This window comes from Pezoporus wallicus, unplaced genomic scaffold, assembly GCF_028554395.1.
Source record: "Pezoporus wallicus isolate ANWC-B61680 ecotype Strahan unplaced genomic scaffold, APGP_CSIRO_Pwel_v1 contig_7461, whole genome shotgun sequence".
In the NCBI taxonomy this organism is placed as follows: Eukaryota; Metazoa; Chordata; class Aves; order Psittaciformes; family Psittacidae; genus Pezoporus; species Pezoporus wallicus.
In genome coordinates, this window is record NW_026637976.1 from 1,617,659 (window position 1) to 1,636,783 (window position 19,125).

The following is a 19,125-nucleotide window of genomic DNA, read 5'->3' on the forward strand; positions in this document are numbered from 1 at the left end:
GAGGAGCACAGAGATAAAAGACAAGGAGGAAAGCGCGCTTCAGGAGTGTCAGCCCTCCAACTTTGAAGTGCCAGGGCACGTTTGCTGCAGTCGTTCCTCAAGGTCCCCATAGAATTGCTGAGAGGAAGAAAGCCGTGCTTCGAAAAGCTGCCAGATGACAAGACCCGGGGATGTAGGGCACTGAGCAATCAGGCGCTGCTTTGCTCGCTCAAAGGGTACCTGCAGGGAGGAGAGAGGGATGGGGCTGTGTGTGTGTCTTTGTGGGAGTAGGGAGGAGAGCAGGAAGGGGTGGAGAAGTCTCCTAAATGCTTGTAAATACCTGAAAATCCATCTTGTGGTTGCTCCTCTTAAACATACACACATTATATATAAATATATGCGTATTTTACATGTATATACACACATTATATATATACATTATATATACACATGTATAGATATATAGAGATAGAGATACAGATAGAGGTATATATAGATACAGATATAGGTATAGTTTGATATAGATATATAGAGATCTAGAGATAGATATATATAGATAAATATAGATAAAGATATATAGATGATATAGATATATGCATATATGTATGCATATACGTACACATATAGAGATAGGTATGCATATACTTACGTATATACAGATACATATGCATATACATACACATGTAGGTGCACATATACATATGCACATATATATACACATACATATACACACACACATAAATCTATTTCTATGTGAATATACTATCCCTTTTGAGTTGTGGGCTGTGAGCAACCCACCAAGCTCATGTAGCTTGATGTGCCTGGATGCTGTGTAAGTGTGAAGCTGCCCAAAGCCATGGGCATACAGGAGACCTTTCTTGGTGCTGTCGCACCAAATGCTAGGGGTGGCTCTTTCTGGTGTGACATCCAGAGGCAGGCAACCACTGGGAAGGGAGCCTGAGGGTTTGGAGGAGATGCAAAGCCATGCCCTTCTGCAGCATCCTCTTGACCCAACTTCTTGCCCCAAAACATGAGCATCCACCATAAACAGAGGAGGATGTTAGGTCTAGCACAGAACATGTCCAAGGTCCATCCTCTTATAGATGCTCTTTTAGAGTCCTGGACCAAAGCCTTGGCATGCCAAGTTCCATCAGTAACATCCAACTCTAGGAGCTGCATGAAAAAAACCCTTCTGTATCCTGGTGTCACCTCCCTGTTGGGCCCTGAAGGTCTCAGTAACAAGCTGGTGAGATCCTCAGGGTAGTAGCCCCCTTGGGCCACCCTTGGGACCTGCTCCTTGACCGTTCGTTCAAGGCTTGATGTACTTTCTACCTGCCCCAGGAATGCTTATCCTGGGCAGTATAAATACAGAGCTTTCTAGGTATAGAAATAGCTAACTCCTGACTGACCCTTAGTGATCTCTTTGCTCCAGTATCTCCTGCCATGAGCTTGTCTGTGGCTGGTTGATGGCCACATGCTGATGGGGACTGCCATGTGATGGATTTGGACATGTATTATGAGGTACCATGTGCTGGGTTTGGACATTTAATACAATGTGCTATTCGAGCATCTTCTGCAGCTGTCTGAAAACCAGAAACTCCTGATTATTGCTGCTGAGGAGCCCTTTGCTCCTCTTTATCAACTAGCTCCATCTTACAGCAAAGATTATACACAGTAAACCAAAACCAGCCACTTCTTACCCCAAGACTAAGGGCAGTTCTGAAATGCAGCAAACCCTGGTTTTCAGCCCCATCCTGCTGTGTAAAGAGCCTCCTCACCTCCAGTGATGAGAGACCACCAATGGGCAGCAGCGCTGTTCCCAGATGCTCTTTGATCCTCGCAGGCTGACATCACCCCTCCCTTTGAAATACTACTTTATCATGGGAATGTGGGACCAGCTCTAATTAAAACTGCCATGACTGAGATAGCAAAGTAAGGCAACGAGAGGAAAACTCAGCCCAGAAGAGGTCACACCAGCGAGAGGGTGGCACAAGGGCCTTTGAGTCACCCAGGACAAGCTATTTCATTATTTATCCCCCAACTGTGTGATCTCAGGCCAAGCATTTAACCTCAGTGCCCCACTAGTCCTGCTTGTGAAATGCAGGTAATATTTCCTATAGCTTTAAAGAGATTTCTAGGGGGAAATACAGCACAGGTGCAGAGCACAGTGAGTGTAAATGACCACAAAGTCCTTATTTCTTTATAAGCTTCATTTGAAAATCACTTTTCCTCTGTTTTTTTTCCATTAAAATCCAGGCCCACAGATTACATGGAAGAAGATTTGTAGAAGTGATTTCATCAGCTCCTTTCTGGCTGCATTGTGGGGTGTATTCACACAATCTTCCACCAGCCTGTGACCTGCCATGGCTTACTAACCCTCTGCCTTGATTATGTCTGCACTGCTGATGAGCAGTCCTGCTTGCTAGGGATGCTTTCCTACCAGGCTTGTCATGCTCTGGCTTCAGATTTAGACCTTGAGGGTTTTGGAGCTCAGATTGGTGGTGGATGGAAGGTGGATGATGAATGGTGGATGATGGGTGGTGGATGATGGATGGTGGATCATGGCCTCAGATTGCAGCAGGAGAGAGTTTTATTGGGTATTAGGAAAACTTTCTTCCCCAAAAAGGTGCTCAGGCATTGGAACAGGCTGCCCAGGGCAGTGCTGGAGTCACCATCCCTGGAGGTATTGAAAGCAAGTGTAGTGGTGCTGCTTAGGGGCATGGTGGACTTGGCAGTGCTGGGTTAACCACTGGACTTCAACTTAAAGGTCTTTTCTAAGCTGAACAATTCTATGATGAGGTTTGGTTATGGAAAACTAGAGGACACAGACAGAGAATAGCAGCATAATGATGAGCTAATGGTTTCATGTGCTCCTCTTGAAGGCAGAAATCAAAGCCATTGTGTGGTCCTGCGGGCTTGCAGCGTCTCACTTGTGGGACTGCCTTTGCTGAATGAGCTCACTGGGGTGACCTGAACGACTTCCCCTGCCCGAGCAACTGTGGGGTAAGAAAAGCTTGGGGTTAAAAACCTCCACTTTGTGTCTCAGGAGGTGGACTTGTAACTGCTCGAGCAGCCCGAGCAACGTGGCAGGCCCAGGTCCAAACTCGGAGCTGTGTTTTGGCTGCGGTTCTGTTTTATTTCATTCAGAGAGTGGGAGATAAACTGGTATTAAGCCCAAGCATGCTGGGTCGTGAACCACACAGATGCAGTGCTTGCCCTGTTCCTGCATTCCTCCTCATCCTTCACCAAATAAATCCTGACAAGGATGTGCTGGCAGGGCTGAGCCAGGCTTGTGTTTTACAGACAATATGCTGGAGGAGAAGGAGGTGTCAGGGCTTGTGGTTTGCATTGTGGGCTGGTGTTGGAGCAGAACCCAAGGAATGCTTTTACAGCATCCAAAATCACAGTAATTCCTGTGATTCCCTTGCCTGGGCTGCTGCCGTTTCAACAGGCTGAGGGACCTGGGGGGTTCAGTGTGGAGAAGAGAAGGCTCAGGGGGGACCTGATCGCTGCCTACAAGTGCCTGACAGGAGGATGGAGCCAGGAGGGGCTGGGCTCTGCTCCCAAGGAACAAGGGATGGGACAAGAGGAAACGGCCTCAAGCTGCACCAGGGCAGGTTTAGATGGAGCTGAGGAACAATTCCTGCCCCAGAGGGTGCTCAGGCATTGGAACAGGCTGCCCAGGGCAGGGCTGCAGTCACCGGCCCTGCAAGGGTTCACACCCCGTGGAGACGAGGCCTCAGTGCCATGGGGCAGTGGTGGCCTTGGCAGTGCTGGGAATGGTTGGACTGGATGAGCTTAAAGGGCTTTCCCAACCTGGTTGGTTCCATGGAAATTTCCCTACAAATGATCACCATGTAAAAACAATTTGTCCAACCCAGAACTGTTGTGTTTTGACAAAGACCCAGCTCCATTGTTTCAAAGGGACCCACGAAAAACCAGATAACTTTGTACAGCAGGTCACTCTTTGTGAAAGACTCCATCCCTGCTCTCAACAGTGACTCCACCTTTCTGCATCTCAAACCTGCATCTTTCTGGAGGAGAGCTGAAGGCATTGAGAGCATTAGATTGGAACCCTGGACTTTCTCCAGCCTGCAGGTGCAGCATTGTCCCATCCACACAGCGTGGTGCAGGGATGGCAGGATGACCCCACGCACCAACCAAGCTAAAAAGTCCTACAGGGACCAGCATTTCAAGTGGGCTGTGTGATGTGGTTTTGCCTCTAGGAAGGACCATCGGGCAACGCTTGGACCTGTGGGGATGACCCACCTGAAGCCGCATCGCTACTGTTCTGTATGCATCCATTTTTCCTATTGGAATATAATCACTATTCCTTATTGCTAGTATTTTCCAACTATATATGAGACGTGGCCTGTGGTTGAAGCACTGGTTGCTTTCGAGGAGGAATGCAGAAGAGGGCAAATCCTTCTGTGCTCCTATCTTATAAGCAAGGAGAGTGTCCTTGCAGTCTCCTAAAAGATAAGCCTCTGGCTACGGCCCCTGTTAAAACCATGATGTGATAAGTCTCCTCTGGCCTCTTGAACTGGCATGGCAGGGCTGCTCTCCCGAAAGCACTTGATTTACTACCCATAATATTGTGATTAAAACATTGCTCTTATCTGGCAGGACCACATGAGGCAGAGCCAAACCTGCTTCGCCGACAGCTTCCAATGTTGCTGTTTCCTTGGCTACCCTTGGGGATTAGTCCTTGGTCCAATGCATTTCAATGCAGTTATCAATGATTTAAAGCAGGGTCTTTGCCAATGATAAACGATGACGAGTGATGGACGGTGGGTACCGGTGAGGGCAGGTCACTGTCACAAGGTGATCTGAGTCCTCTGGCTAAGCACTGCCTGAGATACTGCCTGTGAATAACAGCGTGATGCAAGCCAATGCATCTACCTCGGAGCAAAGGCTGCAAATCAGACCCAGAGGAAAATGGAGGCTCAAGGGAAGACATCGAGTTTGCCCTGTAGTTATCCCAATAGGCATTTTCTAAGGCAAGAAAGGGGCCAACTTTGTCCTTCTTGGAGATAAAGATGTCCCGTGATCAAGGGAGAGAGGGACCCTGCCTTTATGCACAACTCTTGTGCTGAAGAAAGGGTGAGCAAACACGCCACTTAAAACTACCCAGCAGATGGAAAGTAGACTTTGTGCCATGAGGCTGAAGGAGTTTATCTTCCTTGGGGTAGCAAAGGGACAGCAAAGAGGGAACCTGGTCGGTGTCAAGGGGACATTTGTTCTGTGGGATGGCTGGAGGAGCTGCTCCAGGTCTGGTGGTTGGAAGTTGAAGGCTAAGCTTGGTTCTGAATCAAAGCATGCATTGCTGGTGAGAGGCCAATATCCCACCTGGAATGGCCAAAATCAGGCAGAAACCTTGGGGAAACCTCATACAGGATAAGACCCACCAGCAGTTGGACTCCTCTCACCTAACTTAACATGGATGCAATGAGAGCTGGTCCCTCTGTTTCGTGCCAAAGGAGGAGAGGTGTCATTTGTTTGCCCTATCACAGAGACCCACCTTCAGAGGAGAGGAATTACCCCCAGCAGTGCTTGCCTCTATTTTTTGTCCTAAAAGACCCAATTTCATGTGGTTTCAGAGAGCACAGCCGTGTCCTGACAGTAAATCTGGCTCCATCACCCAGTCCTATGCATTCTTTTGTAATAAAGAGGGGGAGATTTAGGCTGGATGTGAGGAAGAAATGCTCTACAATGAGGATGGTAAAACACTGGCACAGGTTTCCCAGAGAAGTGGTGGATGCTCCATCCCTGGAGACATTCAAGGCCAGGCTGGATGTGGTTCTGGGCAAGCTGGTCTAGTTGAAGGTGTCCCTGCTCATTGCAGGGGGTTGGAACTGGCTGAGCTTCTAAGGCCCCTTCCAACCCAAACCATTCTTCGATTCTATGGTCTTCCCCTTAGGTTGTCCCCAAGGGCCATGCAAGAATATTTTCCTCAATATGCCTCTAACCATGCTTTCTGAAGTTACTTTCAGTCTTTTCCTGAAGCATCAGAACAAGCCACCAGAGGAGCTGGACCAGGCAGCGTCAAGGATCACAAGAGGGTTTCCCTAGATCACTATGGCAAGTGCCGCAGCAGTTTTAATTCTCCCTCTGATGAACAAGGGTCAGATGCACACATCTCTGCTGGATATGTCACTAAATTCAATGATATCTTGATAGTTTTGCATTTCTAGGAGGATGACTTGATTTTTGTGGGCAATGTAGTTCATATTATGTAGTTACATATTACGGGGACTTCCACAGTGCCTTAAGGATGTTCTGAATCCCTGGCACTGCCTCCTGGAATCAGCAAAGCCCTGGGGTCATCCCTGATCCTGCACCCCATATATAGGCAGGGGATGTTCCTGAAGGTGTGATTTTGAGTAGTAGGGGGACATTTTGGTCAAGTCATAGAATCATAAACTCAGAATAGTGTCAGAAGGACCTTAAGATCATCCAGTTCCAACCCCCTGCCATGGGCAGGGACACCTCACACTAAACCATGGCACCCAAGGCTCTGTCCAACCTGGTCTTGAACACTGCCAGGGATGGAGCATTCACAACCTCCCTGGGCAACCCATTCCAGTGCCTCACCACCCTCACAGGAAAGAATTTCCTCCTTAGATCCAATCTAAACTTCCCCTGTTTAAGTTTTAACCCGTTACCCCTTGTCCTGTCACTACAGTCTCTAATGAAGAGTCCCTCCCCAGCATCCCTATAGGCCTCCTTCAGATACTGCAAGGCTGCTCTGAGGTCTCCACGCAGCTTCTCTTCTCCAGGCTGAACAGCCCCAACTTCCTCAGCCTGGCTCCATACAGGAGCTGCTCCAGCCCCTGATCATCCTCGTGGTCTCCTCTGGACTTGTTCCAACAGCTCCATGTCCTTTTTATGTTGAGGACACCAGAACTGCACACAATGCTCCAGGTGAGGTCTCAGGAGAGCAGAGCAGAGGGGCAGGATCACCTCCTTGGACCTGCTGGTCACGCTCCTTTTGATGTAGCCCAGGATACGGTTGCTTTCTGGGCTGCGAGCGCACACTGAAACCGGCTCATGTTCATTTTGTCATCAACCAACACCCCCAAGTCCTTCTCCACAGGGCTGTACCAGGTCCACCTCCCATGTAAGGACCAAACAGGTGAAGAAATTCAACATTTTCACAGGAAAAAAAGAGGAAAAAACCCACAATTTAAACACAAAATATTCTTTTATTTGTCACCGAAGGCTACACACGGTCACTTCTGTCTGTTTGCTTCCGTTGTTTTCTAGAAGGTATCTACATCTGCACGTATATACAGCCCGGTTGTATTTACACAAGTCAAGAAGACAGTCTTAGAAACACAAAGTGTCGAGAAAAAAAATTTCCTCAAGAAATTAGTTCCAGACTTCAGGAATTACACAGGGTAATGACAGGAGTCTTCAGTGCTGGCCTTACAGATGCAGCTGGGGTACAAAGTCCTTTGCCGGGCCGGAGCTGCATTGCAAGTCCTCACACATAATAAACCTTTTATTCTTTGAATAGAAAAAGTGTGATTCTTTGATTGATTATTGAAACAACATCCATGAACTGCCCAAAAGTTCTATTGGAAAGGTCTATTGAACAGTTTCTGAGGGAAAAAAGAATTATATATATATATATATGTATATATCCTTAGTTAATTTTCACTTGTGGTTTTCTATGCTCCATTGCCCAGAAAGCATCGACCTCTGGGATGGGAATTAACAGTTGAGCCATGTAATACTTTGTCAGGAGCACAAAGTTTTATGGCCATTAAAGGAAAGCAGGCAAGAGACACAAAAGGTTTCCCTCAGGTGGGCCAGGTTCTGGTATGTGGTGTCCCTGCCCATGGCAGGGGGTTGGAACTGGGTGAGCTTTAAGGTCCCTTCCAACTCAAACCATTCTATGATTCTATGAACCAAGGATGGAAGAGCCTCAGGGCCACCCCATGGCCCTTTATACAGGAGAGAAACAGGGATGCTGCATGTCCCCGTGGTGTCTGTTTAAAATCTGCTCGGCAGTCATCAGTAATTCTATTTAAATACACCCAAGAGATGAAAATAAACCCCACAAAAAAATGGTTTGTTTGGGTTTTATACAAAACTCATGAAAATCCTTTGGCGTACGGGGGGAATTCAGGTATCTATTTATTGATCGTAATAAAAAGCGATTATAATAAAAAGAGATGCTGAAAAACGTGCTGTCCTACTGAGGACTGTAAAAAAAAAGGGAGCAAAAGTGCCCCAAGCCATGACGATGGAGGATGCTGCTGGCCAAATGGGAGCCAGATTTTATCCCACCAAACCCCAGCCCCAGCACTGAGGCACAGCGTCCAGGTTTGGCAGTGCCACCAGAGCAAGAAGATAATGCTAATAAGAAATAACAAGCAAAGCAATCTTTTTAGCTCCATTATTAACATGGTATGCCTCCTCCCTGTTTAAAAAGTGGCCATAGGACTAAGCGAGGTCCCTGGCTCTGGTTTCAATTACACAGAGATGGAATCAGACCAGGCTGCTGTGCCGTTAATACAAGGGGGGCCCTCCCTCTAATATCATAAAATTGGATCCCAAAATCTCATGTAAAGAGCCTTGTCTTTGCATAATGGATTGGGCTGCCATCCATCACCGTGACACTTACAAGTCACAGCTGAAAAAGTCCTTTATTAAGGGTTTTTTATATATATATTTCCTTTAACAATTTTGATTGATTCTGGTTACGCTGCCTGTGTAATAGACCGAGCGGAATCTCACACCGATCCCCTACGCTCAATAAAGCAACTACAGATAGATTACAGAAATCCTTCACTGTTTCTAAGTTATGGCCAAATGGTGTCTCAGGGACTGCTCCCAATCATCTGTGTCTTTTAAACTCGAATCAAGCACCGGGGGCTTAGAACGACCTTTGTCTCATCGGCTCTCGCCTGGTGCTGTTTAGAGTTGTTGGCCCATTTTCAGCGTGGCTCTGATCAATAGCTGTGATGACAAAGATATGATGAGCTGCGTGATTCCCTCCGGTTACTGCTGCTTAATGATTTTTCCAAGCTCCAATCTTCAGTTGAAAGGGGAAAAAAACCTGAAATCAAATCAAGAGCTCGGAGGAAACAAACATTGAGGCATTTCTTGTGCCAAGTCAGTCTTGATCCTCTTCTCACAGGATGTCTACACAGGACATATTTTAGCTGCAGAGGCCTCATGGCACTGGTTCCTGTCTGGATGCCACAGAAAGTTGGTCCCATCACTGTTGCTCCTTCAAATAGAGGATGTTTTGGTACCAGCACCGGCTACAGAGGACTTGCGATGTTGGTCCTTGCCCATCGCTCACATTGAGAGCTTCAGCCCCTGCTCCAGACTGTTGGACTTTCTTCTCCAAGCTGTAAGACCTGGCCACAATGTTCCCACCATCCTTTGGACTGGAGACAAGCCCATTAGTTCATAGTAATTTAAGCTACACCTTTGCATCTTGCAGGGGAACTCATATTGGTGGAGGGGTGATTCCTCTTCTTGGGAGTCCAGAAAAATAGCTAACTTCTCAAAGTCAAGCCATAAAAGCACATGAGACCGCTTTGACATTACCCCTTAGAGATGGTCTGGCACGCAACTGGCCTCTGAAAGAGCATCTAGAACAACGGGATATGGGGTTAGTGACATGGGATTTCCACCCAGGACCTTCCAATCTTACAGAAGCAAGGATCTGCTACCCCTCTGCCCACGGGCAAAGGAAGAAGGGTCGGTCAGGCCTGGCTTGTGGACAGCAGAGTGCAGTCCCTCATGGATCTTTGTGTCCACAGCCCGTTCCTGCAGCTTCCACAGGAATGCCCTTGAGATCCGGTATTAAAATCATTTTTCACTAGCAAAAGGGTAAATTTAGGACTGAAAATACTTGTTTCTTCTCTAGCCATCAAGTGGAAAGCTTTCACCGAGGCTGAGGATTCAGGAACATAGGATCTGTCTTTGGACAAGTTTGTCCCCCGCACTAGACAGTCATCCCTTTCAACTTCTGGGGTTTGATAAAGAGAGGAGCAACACATACATATATATATATATACTTCTATATATATTTTTCCCCCTTTTTTGACATAATGTCCATAATTCCTGTGCTGGTGCAGATCCATGAGAAGACCTCCATGGACCTGTCAGGCAGATGGGTGCAGTCACATCCCACTGCTGCTTGAGGATGCTGACAAACACATTTCGAGCTGCCTTCACCATGGTGCACAGCGGGATGGCTCCCAGGTCTAGGAATGCCATACATGTACAATGGGACCAAAAGACTCTTGAAAACTGGGCGCACTCCCCAAAGTCATTATCTCATGTAATAACCTGAAGAGTCTGTGTAAGGCTGTAGAGGTGCCATCTCAGGCTGGCAGGGTTCCAGTAGGAATATTTCACACTCGAATCCCTTTCCTTGGCTGCGTGGAAAGGTGGCCCATTTACTTGTGCAGTACTCCTCTTAGCATTGTAACACATGGACAGGGAGGGATACAGAAGCACCACTTCTCTTCGGAGCCACTCAGAGTGTAAATGGGATGCACATCAAGCTCTTTCTGCATTGCAGGCCTCCACCAGGAGTTGATACCAGCTTCCCGCAGGTGTTTTCTGCTCCATGGATGCTGTTTTAGACATTCAAAGCCATTACAAAGTTGAGGTTCTGGGGGGGATTTGTCCCTGGTGTGACTCGGGAAGGGGAAAGCAGGGAGCTGGGTAGCCCTGGGATGAGGGTGCTGCCTCCTTCAAGTAGGTGGTGACTGCTGGTTCGGCTGACACTGCCCCTAATCCCCACTGGTGCATCCTCAGGGCAACCAAGGCTTGCCAAGAGTTTGATACCAGCATGGCAGGAGGTAAGGCCATGGCTTTTTAACCATCCCTGGCAGGCAGCTGCATGAAGCAACTGCTTCCTTTCCAAAGCCTAGGGCTGTCCCAGCCAATGCATCTCCTCCCAGCTGGCTCTACCAGAGCTGGATACCCTTTCCAGCTGCCTGCGAGATTCACTCCTGCCGAAGTAATAAAGGTTTCCTGCTGCAAGGGGTGGTTCAGAGCAGGGGCACAGAGCACCAGCAGCGTCACCCTTGCTGCAAGCAGGAGGGACCACCAGAAAATCAGGACCATACAGATGGGTACGGGGAGTGGGAACTGGAGGAAGAACAGTCTGTTGGGGGAATTTCCATCCCATCACCTTCCTCCTGGCAAGCACCCTGGAACAGACAAGCAAGGCAGACGGAGCTGGCGGACAGCATCTACGGGGAAACCAGGATAGCATGGGGCTGCCAACGTTTTGCTGCTTGAGGATCCGATGTCCAATGTGCACCCCTGCTTTATCCTGGGGGGTAGAGCCTGCAGAGCTGTGTTGGAGGATGCCAGTGGTGGGGACACGGGTGCATTGAAGGGCTCCGAGTAAGGAAACAGCCTTGGCATGGATTTGCACGTGTCCGGTTATCTCTCTGCAGAACTGGGAAGCCAAAACCAAAGCGGATGGAATAAAGAAAACAACAAATCAGGACTGAGATGTTCCCAGAGAGACACGGTGCGAGCTCCTAGAGCCGGGATACGTGCAGGTGGCAGTGTGATAGAGACGTCAGTTTGGGACCAGGGTTGGCCATCTCCAGCCGGAGCTCCAGCGAGATGCGGGGTGACAACCTCTGCCCGCAGGAATGGCCCTTGCTAGCACAGGAGTGGTTCAGGCAGGGAAGAGGATGCTAAACTCATCTCCTTGTTCCCTTGAATTTCAAGGACTCTTGCAAATACCAGAGCAGGGAGGTTTTGTGAATACAAATTACAAGAGCACGCTGAGTAACTCTGTCAGCAGTTTCGTGTTAAAGCACTCGGTCCCCTCTGCAGTGGGCATTTCCATTCAACCTCCCCCTCTCTTCACTGCTAACAGTCAACTGGGCTCTCTGTTTAACTTGAGCTCGGGTAAGAAACAGGGAGAGGATCGATTCCAACATTCTCCTTCTTGTCCCACCACGCACAAGCTGTTGCTACTTATTAAACATTTTAAAATCCCTGCTGCCAAAGTCCCCAGGAGATGTTTCTCTGCCATAGCCATAAAGGACTTTGCCAGCATGCTACTCAAAACTGTGTTTTCCAGCCAATAAATACAAGCTCCAGAATGAGGAAAAGCAGGGTTTGGCTCGCTCTCATTTTCAGTGGTATGTCACTGGGATACTCTAACTACTTTTAAATTCAAATCAGCTTCCTACAAATTAACTGCTTTTATCAGATACAGCACAGTGGACTGTTAAACACGTAGCCTCATGTACTGAAACACTATACATTTAATGAAGTTATGCCATTAGCAAATGTACAACATGGGTGCATTAAATCCACCTATAGAACAGCTCTACGTATGAGAGAGAGGATTGATTTTAGCTTTTCTCAATAGAGCAGGAGTCCCTTTCTTGGCTTTTACTAGGATTTTTTTTAACTAAAACCAGGATTTGCACACAAAAAAAAAAACCCAACCCAAAAGTATCTACTCTCATAATGAAAAAAAGACTGTTTTTTTTTCCTTTCTTTATTCCAGTTCAGGAAGGAAGAGAATCATCTTGCAAGTCAATATCATCAGCTCCTTTGCCTTTAGAATCTACTTCTGCTCAGCTGGAGCTCCCCCCCAAAAAAACCCCACTTTATGTCCCAAGTGAAATGGGAAAACTACTTGTAAGGTCTCTTTTGAGGCACATGATTCGGACGGTCACTTTCGGAGTATTGGAATCAGCGTTGTCTTCCATCTCCTTTCTTTCCAGGAAGAGTTCTCCAGCGCGCCGCGGGCTCCCTGTGTTTCGGGTGGAAGGCTATCGGCCCCTGCCCCATCTCAGAAAGGGTTAGGATGACACAAGTTAGCACAGACACCCATTTCGCACTTCACACCTAAAGGATGGACGTTGACGATTCCCCACTTCAAATTCCTCACATAGAGGTGTGTGTGGGGAAACTAAAAAACCCAACAAAAATAAGGACAAGAGACAGTAAATTTCACTGTGATCACACTACGGCAAAATATGCCTTCTGTTCATCGCAAAGAAACACGTGTGAAGGCCAAATTAAAGAGAGGGGAAAAAAAAGGGATGTTGCATGAGTTACAGTGCAACCGTGTTATTCCTTCTCTTTCTATTCTCCTTCCCTCCCCCCACCCCCCTGCCTTGTTCAGTTTAGAAAAAGGATTGAGTACAACACAGTCAGGTTAAGTGGCCACAAAAGAGTAGCTGTCTTTGGCAAGAAGTCACCTCATCGCCCCTCTCTGTCACCTTCTGCCCATCTCGCTCTGTCTCATGAAGTGGATGTTGTTGGCGCTGTCTGAGAGTTCGGGGTACTGCTCCACTGAGATCACGAAATAGCCATCGTAGCCCTGTACCCGGCCCGTGTTTAGCACTTGTTGCTTCTCCCCTTCTGTCCACGAGCGAACACCCTCCTCCCCATCCCGCAGTCTCTGCTGTTCCCGGGACCAAGCTTGGGCCACAGCGCGCTGTCGGGCCAGCTCCAGGACGCGGGTCTTCTCCTCGTCCAAGGTGGTCCCGTAGCGGGTGTTTAGACACAGCGCGCCGTACTGGAGCTGGATGTCCGTGTAACGTCTAGTCCTTCCATTCAGCACTGTGTTGATCTGGGACACCGTCACGTTCACGCCGTTCTCCAGGGTCCTCCGCCCGCCGCTGAGGCCCAAGATGGACAGGTCACCCTCCGACGGCCCTTGCTTAATGAAGTAGTGCGTGTCCACCCCGTCGATGGTGAAGTGCAAGTTCTCCAGGTAATGGGCGTTGTTTAGGATGGCCGCGATCCTCCTCCCATCCTCGTTGGCCACGCTGATGATGTCGGTGGCCACGCGCCCGTCCTTCATGGCGAACTTGACTCCTTTGCCGAAGATAGAGCCTCCAGAGGCAAAGTTCTTGTTCTTCTTGACCTGCCGGCACCCGGCGATGCTGGAGCTGTAGATCTGCTCGAAGCGCTCCAGAGTGACAAAGGCCTTCAGCTGCTTCTGCACTTCACACTGGACACCCAGAATTGACTGAGCAGGGAGAGAAAGGAGAGAAAGATGTGTTAGAAAGGCATTATGATGACCCAAAGGTATTATTAGCATGCTGGAGACCAGCAGGGCATCTTGGTGGGGAACATCTTCTCATCTAATGAGAAGCTCGGGGTTTTTTTCCCTTATCACACTTTTTCAGATGTTTAGTTCTTTTTAATGGAAGAGAGATTTTGTCAGGAACTCTTCGTCAGGGGCTGCAGTGATAGCACAAGGGGTGACGGGTTCAAACTGAAACAGGGGAAGTTCAGGTTAGATATAAGGAAGAAGTTCTTTGAGGGTGGTGAGGCACTGGCACAGAGTGCCCAAATAAATGGTAAATGCTCCATCCCTGGCAGTGTTCAAGGCCAGGATGGACAGAGCCTTGAGTGACATGGTCTAATGTAAGGCATCTCTGCCTGTGGCAGGATGGTTGGAACTGGATGATCTTAAGGTCATTTCCAACCCAAACCATTCTATGATTCTATGATTATCCCCCCTTCCTCTCATTGTTTCAAGAAACTGAACTGTATCTTATCTCAAATAATGATGTACAGGTGAAAAAGGTGTGAGGGTCACCATCTGGACAATGTAATTGCATTCTGCTTCAGTGTTCTTCACCTGCACATAAGAAATCATTCATGTTGTGGCCACAATGCTTTACAAAAGGCTTTCAGATTTTCTGTGAAAAAGTCTGGAAGTACTTGTAAATGTTCCCTCTATTTTCACTTTGTAACTCCTTATGCTACCTTCCAAAGCCCTGCATTACAGGTATGACCCTCAGAGTGGCCATAAACCTTCTAGATCTCATTTTGACCTGGCCAAAGCAGGTTTTTCAAGTCAAGGAAGACCCTAAATCCAAATCCTATTTCCTGTGAACCCTTTAGGATGTGTCAGGCTCCCTGAGCTAAGGCCAGCCACACCTGATGCTCGAGTTCTGGCTTACACTGAATCAAAACTGCAGAAGGACAACAGCGTGGATCATCTGCAGTCAGGTACAATACAAAGTTGCTTTTGCTGTTAGTGTATAATGGAGCCAGCACACAGCGAGTGAGCAGCTCATCATTACTGCAGAATGTCTTTGGAAATGCTCTCATCAATTCATGGCAGCTCCAGCTTCTCACAGACCCCTATTCATGAACAATCATTTCCTCAAATATCACAAAAGCAAGAGGATGCTAAGACAAAACTCTCCTGCCACTGCCAAAGACTCAGTTCGATAAGGGAATGAGATCCGGGATTAAAAACAGGCTAAAAAGAGAAGTTTGCTGCATTCCCAATTGTTTTGAGGGAATTTAACATCCATGAAGGATATTGCCTTAAACTGTCCACAAGGTAAAGGCTCAGGTGAGAACATTGCACCAGGGCAGGTTTAGATGGAGCTGAGGAACAATTCCTGCCCCAGAGGGTGCTCAGGCATTGGAACAGGCTGCCCAGGGCAGGGCTGCAGTCACCGGCCCTGCAAGTGTTCACACCCCGTGGAGATGAAGCCTCAGTGCCATGGGGCAGTGGTGGCCTTGGCAGTGCTGGGGAACGGTTGGACTGGATGAGCTTAAAGGGCTTTTCCAACCTGGTTGATTCTGTTACTCTAAGACAATTCAGATAAAGCAGGCATTTCAGTGTGCTCCTCCCAACTGAGACTTGTAGCATGGCATGGGAAAGGAAATAAACCCTCATTTCCACAGTGGCTATTTCCAGAGAAAGGTCTCAAAGCATTAAATAAAGAGAGGATTCAGCACTGCAGCTCACTCAGAGGTTTGCCATTGACTTTGCTATTCATTCAGGATGGATGCTAGCCTGGTTGGTACATGCTTTGATACTACAGGTATCACAGCCAAGAGCTGGGCCATGATCTACCTTACTCAAGCTCAATGACCTGGGACCTTCTGGCCTTAGGGAATTTTCAGTTTTCCATCTTATGGTATAATTCTACATAGCATTGAATTTCAGATATTTGCCCATTATAAAAGAAAACCTTATTATATTTTTATGTTATTTTATTATTTTATTTTATTTTATGTTTTTTATTTTATTTTATTTTATTAGAATTTATGACCCAATGATAGAATACTGGACCTTCCCCTGGTCTAGCTGCATACTGCTTTGTGATACTATATGAACTCATACAATTTCCACTACTTTACTGTTCATCCAGATGCCATTTAGAGAGAAAACAAACAGCACCCACCCTGCAACTGGCAGGACTTGGAAGTTTAAGGATTACACATGATCTAGATCATCTGTATTAGGCACTGCCGCCTCCTGCCTCAGGAGACACACACAGGGTACCAGGCTAACCGCCTTGTTGATGTCCTCCTGGTCTCCATTCAGGTTGTCTCCTTCTTTACACTGGGAATGCATTTCTCCTGCTGCATGTACAACTGTAGGACTGACACTGGCACTTCCTGGTGGCTAAAACCAATGGTTGACCAAAGCCACACAGTTGGGAATCTCTTGATTGGGCATGGAGGACCCAGTAGGTGGGAGATTTGTGAAGTTGAGAGCTTGAACCACCTTAGTTGTCAAAGAAACTGAGCAGTTACCTGCCCATGGCAGGGGGTTGGAACTGGATGATCTTAAGGTCATTTCCAACCCAAACCAGTCTGTGATTCTGTGATTCTATGAATCTGTAACTGGTGGACAGCCCTTTAAACGAGCCCCACTGACTGCATGAACTAGACACTGGAAGACTACAGTGGGGGCACACATATAGCACACACCTAGACATCTACATATCTAAGTCTTGCATTTGCTCGTAGCTCTTAACAGCTGACAATCTGAACAGTCCTTTGGGCTTCACTGACAAGTCACCTAAATGGCTGGTGTTGAACATTAACACTATGGGGAACCCTGCTGGGCCACCAATTGTTGCTCTAGAAGAGTGTAGATAATCCATGCTGTAGTTATGAGGAAGTCCAGGAATATGATATGAGGATATTGATATGAGGATAGATACGAGGAAACTCTAGGTTGCTGGATAGGGCTTTGAACAACCTGGTCTAATGAAAGGTGTCCTTGCCTGTGGCAGGAAAGTTGGATCTTCAAGGTCCCTTCCAACCCAAACCATTCTATGTTTCTATGATTCTATAATCTCAAATGGCATCAGCAGCTGAGTTCACTGTAGATCTCTGCTGGCTATAATAAGTGCTTGGATACCAAGTTCACAGGCAGAGACCTAAACTTAGGTGTCTTAATCAAGAACAAAATCACATCCAAAGGGTTTTCCACTGGGGACTGGTTATAGGCCTTCTGGGCTCTCCCCATTTTATATCACATTGGGAAGTAAGAAATCAGACACGTGCAAAGCTGTAATGCTGAACATCATCATCACTTAACTATTACAATAACTAACCACATCTCTATTATCTTGAAAATGAGGCCAGGATGACTTTGAAATGACTTTTTCACTGCATTTCTTTGATAAAAAGTATATCTGGAAACATCACCTTTTAAAAGGAAAAGCAAACACATCCAACTGAAACAATAAACCCAATAAATCGAGGCACACCAGTGTGCAGCTAGCTTGTGTGCTTTGCTGTGAATAGAAAGGGGGTGGAGGCAAACAGATTACATGTAGTTCAAAGAGGCAGTGTGTCCCTGACTTGGAAATTACCATTTCTGTTTCATTTTAGAACTCATTTTAACGAACTGGCAAGGAAAAGGAACAGAAAATGCTGCAATGGCATGTGGTACTCTCTAAAATAATGCTGCTGCTTTTAGCAAGGTATCTATAAAACCAGTTTTAGGGCAGGAAGCAGGGAACTCACAGTCATTTCAATGTTTGTTGCTAGATGTGAGTGACAAATATGCTGGGTTTGTTTTTCCTCACAGCCTTTTTTTAACCAGATGTCCTTAGGTGACATTTCACTTTATCTACTAACAACCCATTGGAGAGAAGGGAACGACCTTCATGAGTTGCTTGCTGCTGCACGGAACTCAAGAGAACAGCACATTACAGAGATCTCTGAATAGCCTCTTGCATTTCATTTTGCCAGCACCTCTTGAGGATTCAAAATACCATAGCCAGATAGCATCATCTGTTGTTTTTAAATACCGCCTTCCAGTGTGAGACTGAAAGCTTTAATTTCCCATCAAGGATCCAAGATGTGAAATAAGTGAACATGTTTCCAAGTTACTTTACATCCCTGTGCCGTTATACACAGATAGGTGTTTCTCTTGCCACCATATGGCTTACAACACAGAAAGCCACTTCTTTAAAAGACTTGGGAGTTATGATTTCTCTGAAATAAACTCCTTCCTATTTATCCCAACCTTTCTGTTAACAAAATCACTCTTTGGAAATCAGCTTCTTTGCTTCATTCAACCCGGCCATCACCTGAAGAGAGTGAAGGTTGGACTTGGTGATCTTAAAGGTCTATTCCAACCTAGCTGACTCTATGATTCTAAGATGAGTCCCCATTCAGATGGGGATCAATCACAGCAACCTATCAAGCACCCATCCATCAGCATGGCTGCACTTCGTGCTGAGGGGCAATGGGCTTGCTCAGGAACCTGCCAACCACGAAGTGGGACAATGGCAGTGAGCAACTGGCCAGCAAGGCCAGTGCTGCAGATGCTGCTTGATTAGCAATGAATGGAACACTCTTGGGCCTAGAGGACAGGTCTCTTCTCCATCTCTCCAGTGTACAGCTGCAAGGGGATAATGAAGTTGAGCTCATCAAGCAGGTTTCCATCTGTGGGGAAATAAGAGGATTTGCCTTCTTTTCTTGCTCATCTATTTTCATTAAGATTCAAGAGTTTAATGTCTTTGAGACTTAAACTCCCTTCCTTGCATTAGATCCAGTAAAAACTGGCTACTGCTTTTGCATAACATAACTAGGGGCTGATGGACAGAGGTGCAGACAGTGTGATGGCCCAATACCAGGACAAAGCACCCTCAGCATCAGGATGCCCACTCTGAATGATGAACACTGGCAGAGCCAGCCCCTCAAACAGCTTGTCCTTGGGAGAAGCTCTGCCAGAAAGCACAGCCCTGAAGCTCACTCCCTGCCTGAGCATCCCAGAGCTCCAAAATGCTGTTCCCTAAGGGGTACCAAAAGCTGCTCCTCCAGCACAGCCTGGAATGAGCACTGCAGAAAACAGAAGCCTTTCTGGAGGCGCAGTGCTCATGGGATGGGGAGAATAATACGATGTAGTTA

General features: G+C 47.0%; 1 protein-coding gene across 11 annotated transcripts in view; it reads right to left on the reverse strand.

The window, feature by feature from the left end:
* Positions 1–7,164: 7,164 nt before the first annotated feature.
* The window catches only part of TENM4 (teneurin transmembrane protein 4), a 755,231-nt gene continuing 743,270 nt past the window's right edge, over positions 7,165–19,125 (reverse strand). For all 11 annotated transcript variants that reach the window (XM_057408504.1, XM_057408506.1, XM_057408511.1 and 8 more), the window contains one exon: positions 7,165–13,969. In XM_057408504.1, the coding sequence (XP_057264487.1) occupies positions 13,211–13,969 (759 nt within the window). In that variant the 3' untranslated portion in view covers positions 7,165–13,210. The remainder of the gene's footprint in view (positions 13,970–19,125) is intronic.